General features: G+C 39.8%; 1 protein-coding gene across 1 annotated transcript in view; it reads right to left on the bottom strand.

The window, feature by feature from the left end:
* The window catches only part of SHQ1 (SHQ1, H/ACA ribonucleoprotein assembly factor), a 38,475-nt gene extending 20,956 nt beyond the window's left edge, over positions 1–17,519 (bottom strand). The window contains exons 1-11 of the mRNA XM_059480207.1: positions 17,496–17,519; positions 15,447–15,629; positions 14,919–14,983; positions 14,354–14,476; positions 13,446–13,594; positions 12,660–12,772; positions 10,669–10,796; positions 6,029–6,183; positions 4,782–4,835; positions 2,823–2,946; positions 33–153 (exon numbers count right to left, since the gene is read on the bottom strand). Of these exons, the coding sequence (XP_059336190.1) occupies positions 33–153; positions 2,823–2,946; positions 4,782–4,835; positions 6,029–6,183; positions 10,669–10,796; positions 12,660–12,772; positions 13,446–13,594; positions 14,354–14,476; positions 14,919–14,983; positions 15,447–15,589 (1,175 nt within the window). The 5' untranslated portion in view covers positions 15,590–15,629; positions 17,496–17,519. The remainder of the gene's footprint in view (positions 1–32; positions 154–2,822; positions 2,947–4,781; positions 4,836–6,028; positions 6,184–10,668; positions 10,797–12,659; positions 12,773–13,445; positions 13,595–14,353; positions 14,477–14,918; positions 14,984–15,446; positions 15,630–17,495) is intronic.
* Between the last annotated feature and the right edge of the window lie 1,780 nt (positions 17,520–19,299).

Below are 19,299 nucleotides of genomic sequence, written 5' to 3'. Positions count from 1 at the left end.
TCTCCCACATCAGCGACTACTGAAGAACTTACTTGACTTTCTGAATCCAGATGCAGTAGTCTGTAATGAAGAGATCATTAAGGATGTAAGCAGGGTCACTCTCCATAAAAATCTTGTGAATGTCCAGCAGACACTTCAGCACTGCAGCTTTCCCTGGAAGCAGATTTTTGTTTTTGTGATTCACAAGAAATTCACAATAACAGATCATCGTTATCCTGTCCCACCTGAGGGTTTAATACCCACAGTATCCACGGCCTCCTTGGAAAGTGGGGTTGATTCCCAGGCTGGGAACAGCAGCCCTGTTACTGTGTCCTCCAGCATCCCATCCCTGGGGATGGGGAGCCCTGGATTCAGCAGCAATCTCTGCAGGCCCAGCCATGCATGAAATTCTCCACAGCTGAAGCAGCCCCTTCCCCCAGCTCCTCCCCTGCTCCAAAGCGCAGCACACACAGGCAGGGAACTCTATTTAAAAAGAAACAAACTAAGCTGAAAAGCAGCTCACAAATCACAAGAAGTTATGGCCCATCACATGTCTCAAGAGGAGCATTTTTCCCTTTGTGCCTACACAAGCACCAGTGCTGGGAACACACAGCTCACAGCAGGGCCAGGCACATGGAACTGGGAGAGGCAATGGAAGGATTACCCACCAGGGCCTGGAATTAGGGAGAACTTTTCCTGCTTCTGCTAGTCCCAGAATAGTTATGCAAAATGAAAGAAAAAACTCACTTCATGTTCAGGAAGGAGCTATTTGACACAGTCAATAAATACAGTGAAACATTAAAAATGCGTTCTCAGTCCACAACCAGTGTGGACTGTTGTGTTGTCAGCTTGACTTTTCCTTCCTCTGCAACGTTCCAATTAGCTGGAATCTCCCCCCTCGGTTTTCTGATGACAGTTGCTAAAGGGTTAAGTGCTGGAACCCTTAAAAAAATTTATTTTCACCGTTTAATGGTGGGGAAAAAAAACCCCACATTCAAATGAAAACAGCCACCACTGCAAATGGAATCTAATAACCCTCTCCCAAGAGGCTGGCTCCTCCTAGGCTATGAAACCTGAACAGGGATGAAATTACATTTTACAGATTTAGAGGAGAGGGAAAAAAAAAAAAAAAAGAAACAAAAAAGATCAGAACTCCCCCTGCTGTTCAAGCACAAAATTTGTTTGCTTATTTGTAAGTAATTCCATGCTGAAAAAAAGATACAGCCAGAGAATGAAAGTTAAAGGTGAGGAAGATGGCAATAAGGAGGAGGAAATGGAGAGAGCAAAAAGCCATGGCAAACAGAACAGAATAAACCCACTGGTTCTGGAAACCAAGTCAGCAAAGAAAACCTAAAACCCCAAATATAACTAATAACTTTTCAATTGTATCCCCATCAATGCTTGTCAAGCATCACTATTTTGACTAAAAAGAAGTGTGCTCTTTCACAAAGAAATGATGTGTGGAATTAAAATTTTGCTGATTTTTTCAGGTTCCAGCTGTCAAGCTGTCAGCCCAAACCATTTCCAACATCCACTCCTGTTACTCATCTGCCAAGTAACAATGTACATCAATGAATGTTACACTAATTCCCAACTAAAAATGTCTTTCTTCATAAATTCAAAGTTTTGGATTACAGTAGCTTGATGGGTCTCTAATGAGAGGCTGCAAATCTTGCCAGACTTGAAACAGGGAATCCTGCATCAGGCAAACTATCAAATGTCTGCTTTCAGAACATGGCCCATGATATTTAACAGATTTTGCACAGTTACAGCTCTGCATTACAGTGATCAATAAATAAACTGCTTTTTATGTACAGATGCTACTTCCTGATTATTCAAAAGACCCCACTAGTTGTGTTTCAAAGCACAAATAAAAAAGCTCCCAATGTGTGTAGCAGGAAAGTCAGAGGAGGTGTCTGCAGATCACTGGATCCTCCTGGAGCTCCTTGCTGAGAGCTGCCTGAAACCTGAATTTCACAGACTCAGAATCCAGTCCCCTTCCCACAGACTATTTCAAAATGAGGATAAAATCTGACCTCAGCTCTGTATGTGCCATTTGATATGATAATCTGATTTTACACCATCATGAAATTCTACCAGCTTTCTTCCTGTGTATTTGGAAGGAAAGTTGAAGTCGTATATCTCTGTTTTACATTCCTCTTCCCCACAGACTTCTATGTGTTTTCCACATTTTCAAAGAGGATCATTCCTCTACAGATAAACTGAACTTTGCTGTTCTTCTCACTTTTTAATGGAACAGTATTCTGGGACACAAGGAAAGAAATCTACAAACTTTTTAATTTAATATATCCTGGTAGTAACTTACCCAGCCAGGCAATATTTCACTGGATCACTGAATGCTCACTGCAATACCATTTTCCATTGTGACATTAAAATAAAAGCAAATTTTTTACCTCACGTGAACTATATCCCCCACAGAAAAAGGCTGTCAGCACTGCATCACTGCAGTTTTGTTATCAGAATTTTCTTTTTCACACTTATGAACAGCAACATAAGGCAGTGCAGATAAGTGAGGAGGGACAGCATCCATCTTCCCCTTAAAACTTCACTCCCTGACTGTTATAATGTCAATGGGATTTTCAATCAGCAACAGTTTTTGGCAGTAGTAAAGATTAATATTGCCATTTGTGTGGGGTTTTAATCCTGCAGCTCACAAGTGTTTAAAATAAACCATTGAAGCACTGCTTCTCAGGGATCCTTCTGTCCAAAAAACCAAATCTAATGCTTTTCTCAAAGAAAGAACTCATGTAAATAGAGAAGCTGAGGTAACTTTAACAAGCTATAAAGATGGTTTGTGCAACTCCCAGTCCCTGAAGACTCACCCAGCTGCAGAATCACGACTGTGTCACTGAGGGCACGTGTCACCAGCTCAAAATGCCTGAACAGGGGATAGCACAGCACTCTTCTTCCAAAAGACACCAGGACATCATGGATGCTGGAGAAACTCTGTGTGCATCAGTGAAAAATCTCCATTAGTCTGTGTGCATCACTGAAAAACCTGCATTAGTCTGTGTGCTTGTTTGTTTTCCCTTAAGAAAAAAAAGCCATAGCAGAATAGGGGGAAAAAACCCCACATTTTGATTTATTATGCCTCTAAAAATCTGTATTTGAACAGATAGGAAATGTACATGTTAAATAGAAACAAGACACTGCACACGGAGTTTGCATGGCAAGATAACAGAAGTCCTGTACATTTTAGTGGTTTGGGATTTAAAAAAAAAACCTAAAGAACATGGGAATAAAACATCTCAGTCAAGACTTTGCCATCCTTTAGATTAAAGCAATAAATTACATCTGTCCCACATTATTACATATATTAAGGAGAAGCTATAAAAAGCCTTTTAAGAATAAAGGAAAATTAAATCCATATGATATTAACCAAATACATGTGTACATGTAAGAACTTAAAAAATGATACATGACTCTGCTTTTCATGAAAACTCTAGATATTCAGGACAGGGATAAATATACCTGCCTGGGGAGAACAGTTCATTGTCCTCCTTCATGAGTGAGGAACACCCCTAATTTACTCAGGCCAGAGGCATTAAGGAGTTATTAAAGACTTTTTTTAAAGTGATTTCCCTTCCAGCTTTCACTTTTCAAGACAAAATGCTCCATTTATTAACGAATTTAAAAAAAAATACCTATTTCATCTTGAACTGTCAATCTATTAAAATTAATAAAAGCACTTTGCTGACAGCCAGCACTTCTTTGCATTCTGTGACTACCTCAACCCATTGCTCACTTTAATGGATCACCAGCAAGCATTTAAATCATTTATGGTTTGTGATTGAATATTTAGAGGCTAAGGTGTGTACATGTTATGGTCAGGAAAATGGCAGTCAGCTCAAACAAACCAGAGCTGAGCCATTCTTTTCTGTACAGAATGATGAAAACTCCCAGCCCTAATGGTTTATCTAACAGAGATAGTTATTAAGAGTCTGGTGCCAGGACTGTGACTTTTCTAGGTGTGAAATACACTGTTGGCACAGGCTGCACAAGAACTGCCCTATCAGAGGGTAAGCACATGCAGAAAACTCCTTCACTATGTTAGGATATGGATAAGGAAAAAAAATTGTAAATTAAGACAGGGCATTTTTACTGCACTCCTTTGTAACCTGCTACTGCAGAACTCAAAACCTGCTGTCACAGGACAAGTTAGAACTGAATATAACATTCAACACTAGTGGAAAAGATTGAAGAACTGGACTCAAAAATCCTGTCCAGTTTCAGTTTTGATCCTGCCAAGTGAGACTTGGCTCAGGAGACTCAGCTGAGAGCTGGACAGGCCTTTCCACCTTCCTGCATTTTAAGAATTAATGAATTTCAGGTCCAGTCCTTCCCACCCCAGCTCTGTAACAATTTCTTTGCACAGGCCTGGGTGCTTTCAATGAACAACCTGAACTGGAGAGATGGAATACAGGCTTTCCTCTGATCTCTGCTGGTTCCAAAGGATGAGCAGCAGCTCAAACAGGGAGTGGCACTTGGACATGGTTTAATGGTGAATGTGGTGATTGTGCAGGAAATGGTTGGACCTGAGGATTTATAAGGTCTTTTCCAACCTTTATTATTCCAAGAGTAGGGCTGAAAAGAAGGGGGCAGGTAAACCAACACATGCCAAATAACTTCTGGAGCTCAGAAATCAATTTCTGGTACCGTCAAAAACAGGACAATCAATCTTCAATCCTAAAGGAACAAACTTGGCACAGAAACAACACAAAACACCAAAAAAACCCAAGTAACCCAGCAAAAACACAACACAAACTTTACTTTTACCTTACCTCCAGCCAGCACAATGTTGCACTCAGTTTCCTGATGTTCCAAGATGATTCAACCTGATTTTAACAGAAGACAGTAAAACAAGTATTATCTAATCCAACACTGCTGGCAAACTATTTAAGATAACATTCTGGCAGCAATTTAAGAACCTTTGTGAATCAGAAGCAGTAATTACATTATGTGCATTGAAATGGCCACATGACAGCATTAAAATTATATTGCAATGCAGATGTTGAATGACTGAGTTGCTTTCCATAGCAGGATGATCCAGCCCATGCACAAAATCTTTAAAACATAACAACAATACACAGAGAAATGGTATTTCAGTGGAATTCTGTCCCTTTGCACAAAGCAACAGAGACTTGAATCAACAAAAGCCAAGCTCAAATGCCTTGTTTCATGAAAACAGCTCAAGCCTTTTGGCTTGCAGAGAGGGCCCTGAAGCCAGCAGTACATGTAAAATGTCATTATTCTTAATATGTGACAGATTCATAGCATTTGAGTGGAAGTGTGGTCCAGTGGGATGACTGGGGCAAAAAGCCAGAAAGCCTTAATCTATAATCCTGGCTCTAGTAAAGATTTGTGTGGCCTGAATGTCTTGGTTTTCCTATTAAATAGGAATTAAAAAAAAAAAAGGACAGGAGGGAAAGGAGAAAAAACCCCAGTGTGTTTTCCACACACATCATACAGTTACTGCAAAACCAATAAAGAATTGCACAACTGTGGTCCTGGTAGATTTGCAATTCTGTGCAGCATGCTACAGCCCATGCCCTGTGTGTCAGTCTGATTAAGCCAGAATGGCTTTGATGACATGTGCCAATATTTTGGTTAAAAGCATTGAGAACACCACTCCTTGGTTAGCATCAGCACAGGAGAGGCACAGAGCTGTATCTGGGAAGCAATTCCAAGAGGGCAAGGTATCCACACAGAGCAAAAAAGAACAATTACTTGTTAAATTTGCCTAAACCAAGATACAGAAATCAGAACTGCACAGAATCGTCTGGAATCTCCTGCTACTCCACATCTCTCCTATTCCAGTGCTGCTGCAGAAAAACAGAGGCGTTTAGAAATCCTGCTAATCCCCATGTGCACCAAATTTAGAGATATAAAGTCCTTCATTTTAACTTCATCACGTAAGTTTAATGCCTGGCAATAAGTTCATGTTAAAAGGTAAGTTCCCTAAATGGCAGTAGAGGTTCCAGCACTAAGTTCCTAAAACATGTTCTATTTTTTACTTTTATTAACTCACATTTTTGTCCCCTTCATTGACACGGGTCTCATAGCAATATGCCAGAAGAATATCAATTAATCCAAGATATACATGGCGGCGGCTCCTTTTATCCAGAAGAAAAGATTTATTTGTGAACTTTCTCATCTGCTCTCTCTCTGCCTCAGAGAAGACAACTATAAAAAGTAAAAGGATAATTGATTATGAATTTAAAGCTGGCACATTGACTTTAATAGGTGGTAATACTACCTCAACAGTGTGTTAAAAAGGAGCAGGTAACTAATCACAAGTCACCCACCACTCAAGAAAAAGCCTAAATCACTCTTACTTTCCCTTTTAACTTTTATTAAGCTCTGGTATATTCATTTCAATGTCAAGCTCCAGCACAGCACTGCATGTACATATTCATGGTTTTGACCCTCTCCAGGTGCCAAGGGTTTCTGTGGATGCCTGGATATCTTATACAGGGATAAAGGCACAATCAGGGTCCAAGTAAAATCAGGATTCTGAAGCCCACACTGTATGGGACAAAAATCCAGAGGCAATTTAGAAAGAGCATGGCAGTTCTAACTCTGTTTTTTCTGTTCATGCTAAGCATATCACCCCTTGAATCACAACTATAGATGATGTATCTCTGTTCTAATCAGTAAATTTCTTCAGAAGTTGATTCTTCAGTGTAAATATGAACCATAATTCACTTTTAAACACCAAAGAAACTCCCAATGAAATTAATGAAATAGAGCAGTAAAGTTTTCTTCCTTTAAAATTCAAACTCTGAAGCATCTACAACTGGACAATAAACACAGAAATTCCAGGTCTATTACATACCAGCAAACAAGATGTAGACTAGACAATTCCCAAAGGTAAATGTTACAAGATGCTCATTAAGTTGCTGCAAAGTGCCAGGTGTTCTAAATAAAATATCTTTCTCTGAGAAAATACTTCAATGCTGAAAAAAAATTCTATCAATTGCCTGAAGTTTTTGAAAATTAATTATCCAAGCCTGAAACTCATTATTAACATGTCCAAACCACCACCTACTTTGTTTTCCCTGTACTTCTAAGTACATGGTGTGAAATTATCAGAACAATCAAAATTGTAATTACATTTCTGCTGTACTAAGCCTGTACACTTTTGTACACTTACACTGCCAAGTTTCAGCTAACAATCTGTACCACCATCAGTATTAATCTGATGCAAAGCAGCACTTGCTGCTACTTATCAAGTAAGCTAAATTGGCAACTTTTTTGTAACTTTGATTTAAAATTGTTTTGTGCATTTGCCAGTGGCAAAACCATGCCAGAATATAAATGTGCGTTAATATACCCACATCTAAAGGAGTAAGACATTCATCTCACAAAGTTTCTGACAGATGAGGCTGCAGACATTACCTTTACATTTTAATCACCTCTTTTCCTTGTTTTAAGCCGGCCATTCCTCATGTTGAAAAAGAAGATACTTCAAATTGTCCTCCAGTAGCAGTGTCAGTGAAGCAGAGTTTAATCTCTGAGGGGAGGATGAGGTCTGACAGCCAGAGGGTGTTTTGTTACAGCCCTACTGCTATTTTACACTGTGATAACACCACTTAAATCACTGGGAGATCTCTATCTGCAGACTACCATGACACTTGCAGCTCTAAATGTGTTGGGGGCACTTAGATAAAATGTGCTGGACCCACACAGGGAGCTGACTCAGTGGTCAGCCAGGAAAGCACAGCTCAGGCAGCACCTCTGATAATCTGCTGGCGAGAGCAGAGCCTCACTTTATGATCCTGTCAAGCCAAGTCCTGAATCCCACAGCTCTCCCAAAGGGAAAGAACTGAGCAGAACTGAACCCTTCTTACGTTTGTTTTTTTTTCTTTAAACTGAAATATTATGTTACGATTGTAAGGTTTTAAAATGTGTGCATCTACCCCTGTAGGTTAAGGAATGAGCAACATCAGATGGAGGAGGAGAATAGTCAGCAGAGAGCAGGTTAGTCAGAATCAAGTTAATCATTGATATTTATCTTGCCTTTTAAAACCAGGGATACTTTACAGTGGAGCCTAATCATTAGGAGCTTTGTATGAATAAAAAGCAGAATTTCCTCACAAATAACAAAAACTGCTCTGCAGCAGAGCCAGGAAGGAACACAAGATGCAAAGCCCTGAAAACTGAGCAAACCAGGTAGACAGAAATTTGATAAAAAAAAGAAAAGTAATCCATCTTAAACTTATGAATCCACCAGTAATGGCATATATTTGAGCCAAGCCTTACTGAAAGGTGGAACTTTGAGAGGAAATTGCTTCTCTTTCTATAAAGAAATAAAAAAGAGAACAGTCACTGTAAGCATGAGAGGTTACCCTGAACAAAATAAGATATCCTTGGAGCATATAAATGTTAGATTAAATACATATGTCAGCCTGAGCCTTTGAAGATGATTGTGCTGCCTAAAGAGTTGTTTTTTCCAGTAGTGCAATTGGAAGTAGAATAAAAATGAACTCTTAACCAAGCTGAATGTGACTGTTAGAAAACACAAACCCTTTCATCTGGAATCTGTAGAAGCAAGACACTAATGTAAACTTCAGCAGCAGCAGCAAGGAAGCTTTCCAAAAATGTTATCCCCTCATGGGAAAGGCTGTGTAATTAATAAGGCTTTATGGAGTATTACTTGACTTGAATGAGACATTGTAAGTGTGAACAAGAGAATGCACAGCAAGATGTACAAAAAGGACAAAAAGAAAAGACACTTGGGATAAGGAAAAATTTTAAAAAGGCAAAATACACAAACCATGCACACAAACTGGAGAAAAAGTAAAAAGGTCAAATAAAAATAGATTCAAAGTAAGGACAGAAGAGAGATGAAAACTTTAAATGTTAATGAGAAGAGATGAACCAAAAAGAGAAAAAAATTTGGTAATGAGACATTAGAAGAACTTGATGATGTAAAAACAAAGAGGAAATAACCAGGGATAAATATAAGAGCAGTAATCAACCAAAGAAAATCTTCAGTTAATTGCAATGTCATACAAAAAATAAAAAAGGCCATCTGTACTTCTAATTACTTCTTGCAGCCAAAGACATTATAAAGACAAAAGTAATCAAGATTTTGGTTCCAAGAAACCAATAAAGATAACAACTGAAAAGATATCAATGTAAGTCAGGAAAAGGAAGAAAAAAATAATTCTCTTTATTCAGTGTTCCTAAATAAGAAAATAATTTTTGAAAGAATATGCTAGTTTTATTGTCATTTTCCCACCATAAACTCACTTTTACATTTAACCTGAGGAGCAACATGTCTTTATTCAAAACCAAGCCCTTCCTTCCCACAGGCCAGAGAGGAATTGCTGTTTAACTGCACCATTCCCTTGGCTGGGCACAGCAACACAAACCCCGGGGACAGACACATGCTGCTGATGCTCAATCCCAGGTGGAACAGCCTGGAGCACCTCCTGCCCTCCTGCATTCCCCAGCACAGGAGACCTTCAAGTAGAACCTGCACTCCCTCTCATGGTGGTTTCCTTCACCACAGCTCACTCAGGGCTAGGAACCCCCACTGATTTCAGTCACTTACTCCAACAGCACCAATGTTACCAACACTGGAGATTTCTCCAAGGAAATGGGTGGGTTTGTTGGCATTGACATCACCCAAACTCCAGATTGCCTCTTTTGTTACTTAAACTTCCTCAAGATTCACAGAACAGCATGAGCCCCTCCACTCAGCCCCATGAAGGTGAGATTTTTTTGATCATTCTTATTAATAAATAGATATCTGTTATAATAAATGGTTTAGAGCAAAGATGATCCTTTATAAAGTCCCTTTTCTGTGTAATTTCCATTTTAGCAGCCTTACTAGGCTTTGGAGGAGTTTTCCTTTTTTTTTGACCCTAAAACCCAACAACAGACATGTTTTTCCTCAGTACCTCAATTTGGAGGAGAAACATTCCTTATCAAAAAAAATCATCCAGCAGCTCTTCATTTTAATTATATTCCTTAAGCCAAGCAAACAGGAGTAGTGTTTCATTCACTAAGGAGTGAATGGATAAAAACAAACAAAGGAAGCCCTCATTATTGTATTCTCAAGCCTCTTGTACCTTTGTCCACTGCTTTTTAAATCAAGTATTTATGATGGACATAATTAACAATTTCAGAGGCTGAAAAGACAGCAGGAATTAAGATCAGATTACATTCACAGTAAAATACACAACATCTATCCAAATTCTATTTTTCTCCCAGAGAAAATGGGGAAGTGCAGGTATTATCAGTGCACTGAGAGCCCCTGGTGAAGGGATTATCATCATCTGCTTTAGGAATATCAGATTTTCGTACAACATAGGAAATGAACAAAGAACAATAGGAGAAAATGCTCAATAGTAACTTGCAGTGCTCTCAGTAATCACTGTGTGCAGGGAGGCAGCCTCAGTTATCTGTTAGCAGTGCTCCCACAAGGTCACCTACTCACCCTGCAAACATCTCTTTAGGCTTCTAAATGGACACAAAGAGTTTTCTTTCATAAAAAGTTTCTGAGACACATAAAGTAATGTAATACATTAATAAATATTAAATGTAATAGAGCAATAAATTTGCTTTAAGAACAATAAGCTATAACATGGCACCACAGCAATTATTCAAGCAACAGATGTGTGTATATATATATATTTTTATATATATGTATATTCTCACCAAATGCAGGACTGTCATGTTCCTGATGACTTCCTCCCTGCAAGGCTGTCATCTTTCTATGAGCATCAATCCACCAGGGTTTGTACTTTAAAAGATGTTTAATAGCTTCATCTTCAAAAAAATCAGCTCTAGGGAAAATAAAAAGAACTTTCATATGCTATTTATTTCAATTCATATTATATGTGGGTAGATATTAACACATCCATAGAATACATCTCACTTGGCCCCAGGTTATTTTCCATGTTAGAAATATGTTCTTTGACTTTAAAGCAGAAAATAATAATTATCTAAGAAAGCACAATATTCTCCTATGTTTCAGTATTCCTTCCTTACCTCCTCCACCTTTCCTGAGCCACCCAGAAGCCCAGGAATTTATGAGCTTGCAGCATCACATGAAGCTGAACCAACCTGATGTGTTCTGAATGCAGCTGAAGGAAAACACTCCAAAGGCTTCTCAGACAAGTCATTTGTTGGGTGGCTCTCCCACTGAAGAGCCAGGGAAGTTTTTGGGAGGAAGTCATGCAGCTGAAGGGTAAAGGTGGAGCAGGGATGGGGATGGACTTAAGCAAGGAGATGCAGCAGCAAGGTGGAAAAAGAAGAGTTGTACGTGAATTCTGGAAGGGAGATCACCTCCATCTCAGCACAAAGCCATTGTGGTGAAAATCTCAGTTCTGGGAGGATTTATCCTAAAGGATTCAAGTTCTAAGCCTCCTATTACCAGCTGAGCTTTTTCTTCAAGCCAAACAATGGTATAAATACTGAGAATTTAAAAAAAAAAAAAAAAAAACACAGGAAATTTCTTAATACCTTCTTCATCACCACACAAAACCTAAACACAGAATGCAATCTGCTTCTCTCTCACACTGACAGATTTTTTTGTTGCCTCCCTTCAATGTCAAAGCAACTTATCAGCCAGGGTACACTTTCCTCAAGGCCACCAGAACAGTTGTTTGCCCCCATTTCTACCAGAGCTTCTGTTTTTCTCAGGAAAACAATTTTTGTTGAAGAAAGGCTGGTATCATCTGTTCTGAAACAACCAAGACACAGCCATTAAACTAAATGTTGTAGCTCTACCAGGCCAGAACACAGAGTCTAAAATTGAAACTTGAAATTACTGCAATTTGCATCCCATTAGAGGTTAGGAACTACTTCAGTTCTAGTGAAATGTAGTTCAAGAAAGCACTTCTTGTGTTACAGGAAGATATGAGGATGTCTCTCTCTGAAATATCCAACTGAGGAAAAAATCCAGGTTTGCAAATTTACCCTCTGACACAACCCAAAATGGGTTAAGCCTTCCTGTCCCCACAAAACACACCACAGTACTAATTCTCCCCACTGGGGACTACCCTCTTCTCCCACCAGATCCATCTTGCAGCAATCAATTAATAAATCTCATGGCTTTCATTTATTTTACTTATCTGAACCTAACTTGACCTGAAATACTCCAACCTGAAAGGCACAAAGAATCATTTTCACCTCACTACATGGAATGAAGCATAAAAGAAATGCAAAGTTTTGGTTTGGACATTTTCTTCATTCTGCTGTAAAACAAGTTTCACATGATGAAGGCAAAGACAAGATTTCATAGCTTCAAAACTCAAATTCCCCCTCTTAGACAAGTGTGGTTTATTAATCCTTCTTTCATAAGGTGGAAAAAAGTTGTGATTTTGTCAACCCAAGATGCCAGCAGGGAGTGGCTGCTCAGCTGCTGAAGAGGTGAAGTATGAAATAAAGTTCTGCAACAGCTGACAGCAGCCCCCTTTAAATACAGTAATTAAACAATTGAGTAACCCCAGAACAAATGAGCAATGTTTTGTGTCAGTGTCATACTAAAAATACCCACTAAGGTAAGGATGCTCTGATGAGACAAAACCAGACCAAAAGGAAAGCTGTTCTTTCCAGGAGTGATCTGAAAACCATCATTTGTGAGAGGGAATGTGTTTCAGAGGTACCTGGCCAGGTGAGGTTAATCAGCACTAATCAGCACTCACAGGTAATGATCAGGCTCAAACTTGGCAGCCTCAGCTGCCAAACGTCTCCTCCTCCGTTCCTCTGCAGGAGTCTGGTCTGGATCCTTGATGTCAATAACATCACTGAGCTCATCCTGCAAATGGCAACAAAATCATAGAACCAAGCCTCTGGTATGGCACACAAGATTGATTCAGGAAGAATTTAAGAAGGATGCTTGTCAGAATTGCACTGAAATCCCTAGAAAAGCTTCAGTCTCCAAATTCAGGCTCCACTATGCAAATAAAACATCAAAATTCCAAAGAAATGCAATTATTTGAAGCTCCTTAGAACTCATGATATTATCAAGTCTATTCAGGTCATTTTATCATAAGACAGGGAGGTTATTTTGCATTATGATAAATTTGCAATGTTAAACAAAAGCACACAACCCCAACAAAGACAAGAATCACACACCATTTGTGACTTTTTAGAACCCTCTCACTCTCTGAAGCGACTGTATATTAATTAATAGGCAATTGCAGTGCCCTTTTAAACATCATCAGGTAGTTATTTCCCATCCCATTTCCTGCTGGGAAATTTCCTCACAAATTTCATGGTAATAAAGCAGCATGCATGTCCATACAATGTAAATACTTTACTCATAAACAGCAATCCTGCTCCAAGCCCTGGGAATACTGTAATTCCTACACCAGCAAGTTAGAGTTACATAACTGAGTTGCACTTTTCCAAAGTTGTTGTCTTGTGAGCAAGGAAGCCTACAGAGTTACCCAGAACTTCTAGGACAGGAGAAGACAAAGTTGACCCACCTGCAGCCTCTGGAACACCCCTGAGCGCAAATTCCCAAACCCATAGGGGTGCTGCAGGGGTGGAGGGCTCTCTTCATAAGGAATCTGTTCCATTTCCCAGTCAAATTCTTCTTCATTCTCTTCACACAGCTCAGCAGAGGCAGCTGCATCTACAGCATGGTCAGAAAATGATTACACAGAAAAATGCATGCTATTTCCTTGAAAGGTTTATTGTGCTACTGGTGTTTGCCTTTCTTATTTTACTGCATCTTTTAAGAAATCTCACTCAACTCTGGGTCATACAAATCTGTAACCCGCAACTCCTGCTTCAAACTCCCCAACTTCCAAAAATGACCATCAGGAACACTAAATTTTAAATGCACTCCCTCAGACTGAAAAACATCTTCCACTGAATTCAGTCAGATCAGCGTTTGATCCTAGGAGAACTCTTGACAGAACTCAAGTGATATTATCAATAATTTAAGGCAGGAATTAAAAAGAGACAGTCAAAAATTTTTGTCTGTTAAATACTGATGTTAAGCAAGACATGCACCAGAACCTGTGGTTTTAATCAGCTTCTCACTTGAGCTAACAGTCCAGTTGTAGTTTGTAGAAAGCAGAAGACTCAACTGTGTGTGTGTTCTACAGCCACTAGAGGGGTACAAAGCCCTACAGAGCATCAGCATTTTTTAAAGCACATTTTAAGCATATTTTGGAAAGATTTAAACATAACCAAACCCCTAAAGTTGACATGCAAGATATTTATTTCTGCTCTTATCCATACTTTTATTTATTTACACCCTTCTCATACCTTGGACTAGTCAATAATAAAAATATTGTACTTTTCTACATGTATCCCTCTATAGATCAATAACTGTTTCATTACACACATGTATCATCTTGTATAAACAAGATTGATTTTGTCATACCCATCTCTTCTACCAAAGGTTTTGCTGATCTTGATTTCTTTGGTGCTAAAAGAGATGTCAGCATGTCCAGCCCCTCAAAATATTGGCCAGGAACCTCCTTGGGCAACTGAATTGTAAAAGTACCTTAAAAGAGAGTAGGAATATAATTATTGCATTAAAATATCTGAGACAGGCAAACGTGCATTCTTCCTCTGTGAGAAAGGCTCAGAGGAAGTAGGACACATGCAGGTAACATTTTATTCTGCATTGATCCCCATGCATGTTTTTAACCTTATTTTTCACAACATTTCAGGACTTTAATGATAAAACATGAAAGAGAATATTTAACTACTTGAAGTCTCCTGACTTAAACTGTATAAACAAAAAGCAACAGAAGAAAGCAAGCTTTATTTAATTTTTAATCCTTACACCAAACAATCCACAGAAGCTACATTCACCAATCTGATTCTTAAGTCATGTAATAAAGGTTCTGCAAGCAACAAATTTATTGCTTTATCTCTTTTTTTTTTTTTTTAAAGCATAAATTACTGGAAATAGCAACATTTTTTGACACAGATACCAATACCTTCATCTGTATTGTAAGATGCTTTTTCTCTGCCATCCTCTACAATTCTTCCAGGAAGTGTCAATCTGCAGGCAAAAAATGAGATGCCTCACTGAAAGCCTGACTAATTCTGCAAGTTAATGTCTCAGCCTATAAAAATGTAAGGCACATTCCAAAAGCAGCACAAGGGACTCAGCTACACTCCTCTTCACAGTAATGCAATCCAAGCAGTTCAGTCCCCCTGGATTCCTCCCAGCAAATGACACACTCTACAGAATTTACACCCAGAGAGCTGTCTGGCCATCTACAATTAAAAAGCCATTGTACAGTAAATTTAGAAAAGTATTTCTTTCAATTCCCTTTAACATGATTTAATGCCTAGGAACAAAGAGGCCAGATCAAAAAAAAAAACCCCAAATCTTTGCATGAACTGAGCTGTCTGTAGTCAACAGAATAAGAGTTGCAAATGAAGAACATTCTGAAGGGACCAAAATTAAGTTCATTTCCTACTATGAAGACCAACTTTTGAAAACTTTTTCTACTACTTGCCTGAGAAAGTATGGCTTAGCATAAAACTTGAAATCTTCCCCTTCAAAGTAAATGTCAAACTCTGAAGCTCTGGCATAAGGCACTCTGATTTTCACTGTAAGGAAATCCGGGTCCTGGGTCAGCTCAAAAGCTGGAGTTATCATGATGAATCCAGCAGGAAAAGCAAACGCTGCTTGTGTGGCCCTGCAGAAACAGGAAAAGAAGAAAAGGATAATTGTAGCTTCCAATTTGTGAGAGCAAGTGATGCCTCTCCAAAATTCTGTAAGAGCATTTCAGATTCCCATTAATTACATTAATTACCCTCCACATGCTCAAGAAGAAAACAGAGGACAACAGCAACAGCAGCAGATCTTAGACCTTTGCAGTTCTCTAGTGAATTGAACAAAAATCACTATTAAAAATCCTAAAAACAAGTAATACTTCCAACAAATAGAGCTGTGTTTTATAATTCACACACATATTAGCCAGAATATGAGCAACAGATTCAAGGGCAGTTGAGGTAACTGCCTGAGAACATATTCCCTCAGAACCATATGTATGTATATATTTAGCACAAGAAAAGGAATTTATATAATACAATTTATCTAATATACAACTGTCTGACCTTTCAATAGCTTCTCATCTCATGTTAAATTTAGAACCCAGTTATGAATTGTTTGAGGATTTTTTGTTTGTTTTGGAAGGTGTGTTTACAAAAGGTCACACAGCTTTGAAAATTAGCTTTTTAAACAAAAAATATTCTAAATATTTAAACAAATACTACCAGAACAGAACTATTATTTGGGAAACAACTACTTTTCACTCACTTTCAGTTACCTTTACTAAACATATCCCCATTCTGAGAATTCTATGAACAGCCAGAAAACATTAACAATTAACAAGGTTAAATTAACTGAGCACTTTTTTTCTCATATGGTTAATGAGCCTTAGCATGCATGAAAAATATTAAAACTTCCCATTTCACAATATCACCTAATTCCAGGGGTAACATTCCCACCCATTCCAGGCTGAGAAGCTGCCAGGTTGTATCTAAATAGGAAACACCTGGCTTGTAGAACACCTACACCTGTACACCAGATGCACTTTCCTGTGGATTTTCTTCTTCTCCCAATACTATAAGCACAGCTAAGGGGCACCAAAACCCCAATACCTCATTAGGATTCTTCAGGGATGACTTGCCAGTGTGCATTTTTGTTTTCCCCACCCAGAGGTTCACAAATAAACAGCAGCTCCAAAAACAGGCCCGGCTCTCCTGCTGCACCTGGAGCATCCCTGGCCCAAATTCATCACCCCAAACCCCCGATATCTCACAGCTGAAGAACCACTGGGACACAACACTCAGAACCGCAGATATCCCAAATAATCACATCTCCTGTGCACCAGGGCAAGGCAGAGTGAGCAGGGCAGGGTCAAGGATGGTGCATGCGAGACATTAAAACACAGAATTGCTCGGTTTGGGGACCCCTCCAAGGCAGGGTCACCTGGAGCAGGTGTCACAGGAACCCCGGTGGGCTTGCAATGTCCTCAGAGAGGGACACTCCACACTCCCTGGGCAGCCTGTTCAGTGCTCTGCCACTCGCCATGCCAAAGTCCTTCCTCACGTTGAGGAGAAACTTTTTGTGTTTCATTCTACGGGCGCTGCTCCCCGTCCTATCGCTGGGCACCCCTGAACAGAGTCTGGTCCCGTGCTCTGACACCTCTTGGCGGTATTTATGTACACTAATCTCATTTTTCCCTTCTCCAGCCTAACCAAGCCCAGCTCCCGCAGTCTCTCCCCATCAGAGAGAGGCTCCAGACTCCCCATCACCGTTGCTCCCTCCGCTGGACCCTCTCCGTGTCTTTCCTACACTCAGGAGCCCAAAACTGCACACAGCCCCCCGCCGGTGCGTCACACCGGGCCACGCGCCGACCTGCGGCCGTACCCTCCCTCAGCCACCCAGCAGCGAGCCCTGAAAGAGAACAGAGCCCTCGGGGAAGGCGGCTGGCAGTGGGAGAACCCCGGGAATAGCACCGGGAACGGCCCCGGCCATGCCCGCCCGCGTCACTCACTGAGCCCCGCGCCGCTCCGGCCGCCACTTCCCGCGCCCGCCCGCACCGGGGAGGAGCCGCGCGTGCGCACTCGGGCGGACCCGCCCCGCTACGGGCACGCCCCTCATGGCCGCCCCTCAGCGGCCCGGCGGGCTCTGCCCCGCCGCTCGGTGTTTGTAACTCCGTTCCTTTGCGGGAAACGTACAGAAATTTAAAGATCTGCTGTAAATTCTTGCTGACCGTAAAGTTGGTGGAGTTTCCTGATGTTTGCAGGAGCTGTTGGAAAGGGAGTGATTAGCAGGCAGTACGGATGTGGGCAGTGTAAAGCTGGGTCGTTTAGGGTGAAAATCATAATCCATCGTCTGGACAAATAAATGAATTCTTACCTGTGATTGCATAAAACATCGTACACAGACTGAGCGTATTTTATTTCAGCAGCCGTTTTTCATAAAGAAGTGTGGAAATTGAACTTGAGTGTGGAAATTGAACTCGAGTGTGTTAGGGCGATGGTTTGTTTCTTTCTGTGACACCGCTAGTTAATCCAGTACTATTCCTGTGAACAAATGTGCTATTTCTGTTATGTTTACACTCCTCTGCCTTCTCCTTTGCTGCAGATAAGGTGGAAGATGAGTAAACAGAAGAGTGACCCCACAAGCACTGTCAGAGGAGGAATTCCCAATTACGTAAAACTCCTCTAAGCTACTGGATTAGTGCAAACACTGACAGGGTGAACAGGGGACAGATCCTGGTGGATCAAAACGAATACAGCAGGAAGGAGAACAGGAAGATCCAAGAGCTGTAATTTATTAAAAGTAATAATAATTACTTTTTAAATAATTAAATGTAACTATTTATTTATTTATTTATTTATAAAGGGTGCAATTTATTAAATGTACCACCTAATATAGAATTCATCTAATTTTTCTGCCTTTGGACCAGGAGAGGTATTCTGGTTCTAGATAATTCTCTACATTTTAAAATGCTGCTGACTGCCTTACTGCCCTCTCTGAAATGCATTCAAATAATTTTCCTGGAGGGGAAAAAAAGCATAACTATGTAACCTCTCCTAATAAAGTTTTCTTTAAAAAAAAAAAAAAAAGTAGATAAACAATCCTGCACACTGGAAATCCACTGAATATGTACTGAACTGAACCAGCAGTTCAAGTACTGCACAAAAATTAAACAATTTGCTTCAAAATATATAGTTCTCCCCACTGATTTAAAATTGATGGATGGTTTTAATATTCAGCCTAAACTTGTGCCCCAGTTTTTCACGTGCAGAAATTGAAGATGTATGGCATATAAAAAGCTTTATTTCATGTTAAGAAGTTAATGAGATCTATTTTCAGATGCTGATTTGTTTTGGACCAAGGCCTCAGTCCTGTCCTCAGAAACTTTTGATGCATTTCCAGAGAACTTCAGCACTAATTAACTTTTAGACCTTACAAAGTAATCTGCAATAAGTATATTGGACAGAACACTGGATTATGAACCAGTAGGCACCATCTTCTCTGGATAAGTTCAAATTTGCAGGACAAGCCTGTGAAAGATAAAGAACTTTCATCTGAGAATTTATTCTTGTCTCACTGACACTTTCCAAGACTGCCTCAGAATTGTTTTTTAAGAGCCTAAGAACTCACAGCCTTTTTTTTGGTGCTAATACTTTCCTTGTAACAGAACTATTTATATATTGATTTTAGTGAAGAAAGTGGTGCATCAGCCATTCTGCTTTTCCATCCAAGTAAAGGGTGAAGTAGCATCTCCAAGGAATGTGTATTGTTTTGTTCTGTAAAATACATACTGATTTTTTTTAGAGCTACAGTGA

The sequence above is a fragment of the Ammospiza nelsoni genome, chromosome 11 (assembly GCF_027579445.1).
Source record: "Ammospiza nelsoni isolate bAmmNel1 chromosome 11, bAmmNel1.pri, whole genome shotgun sequence".
Taxonomy (NCBI): domain Eukaryota; kingdom Metazoa; phylum Chordata; class Aves; order Passeriformes; family Passerellidae; genus Ammospiza; species Ammospiza nelsoni.
The sequence above is the reverse complement of the archived record's forward strand: the minus strand, read 5'-3'. Positions and strand labels throughout refer to the sequence as shown.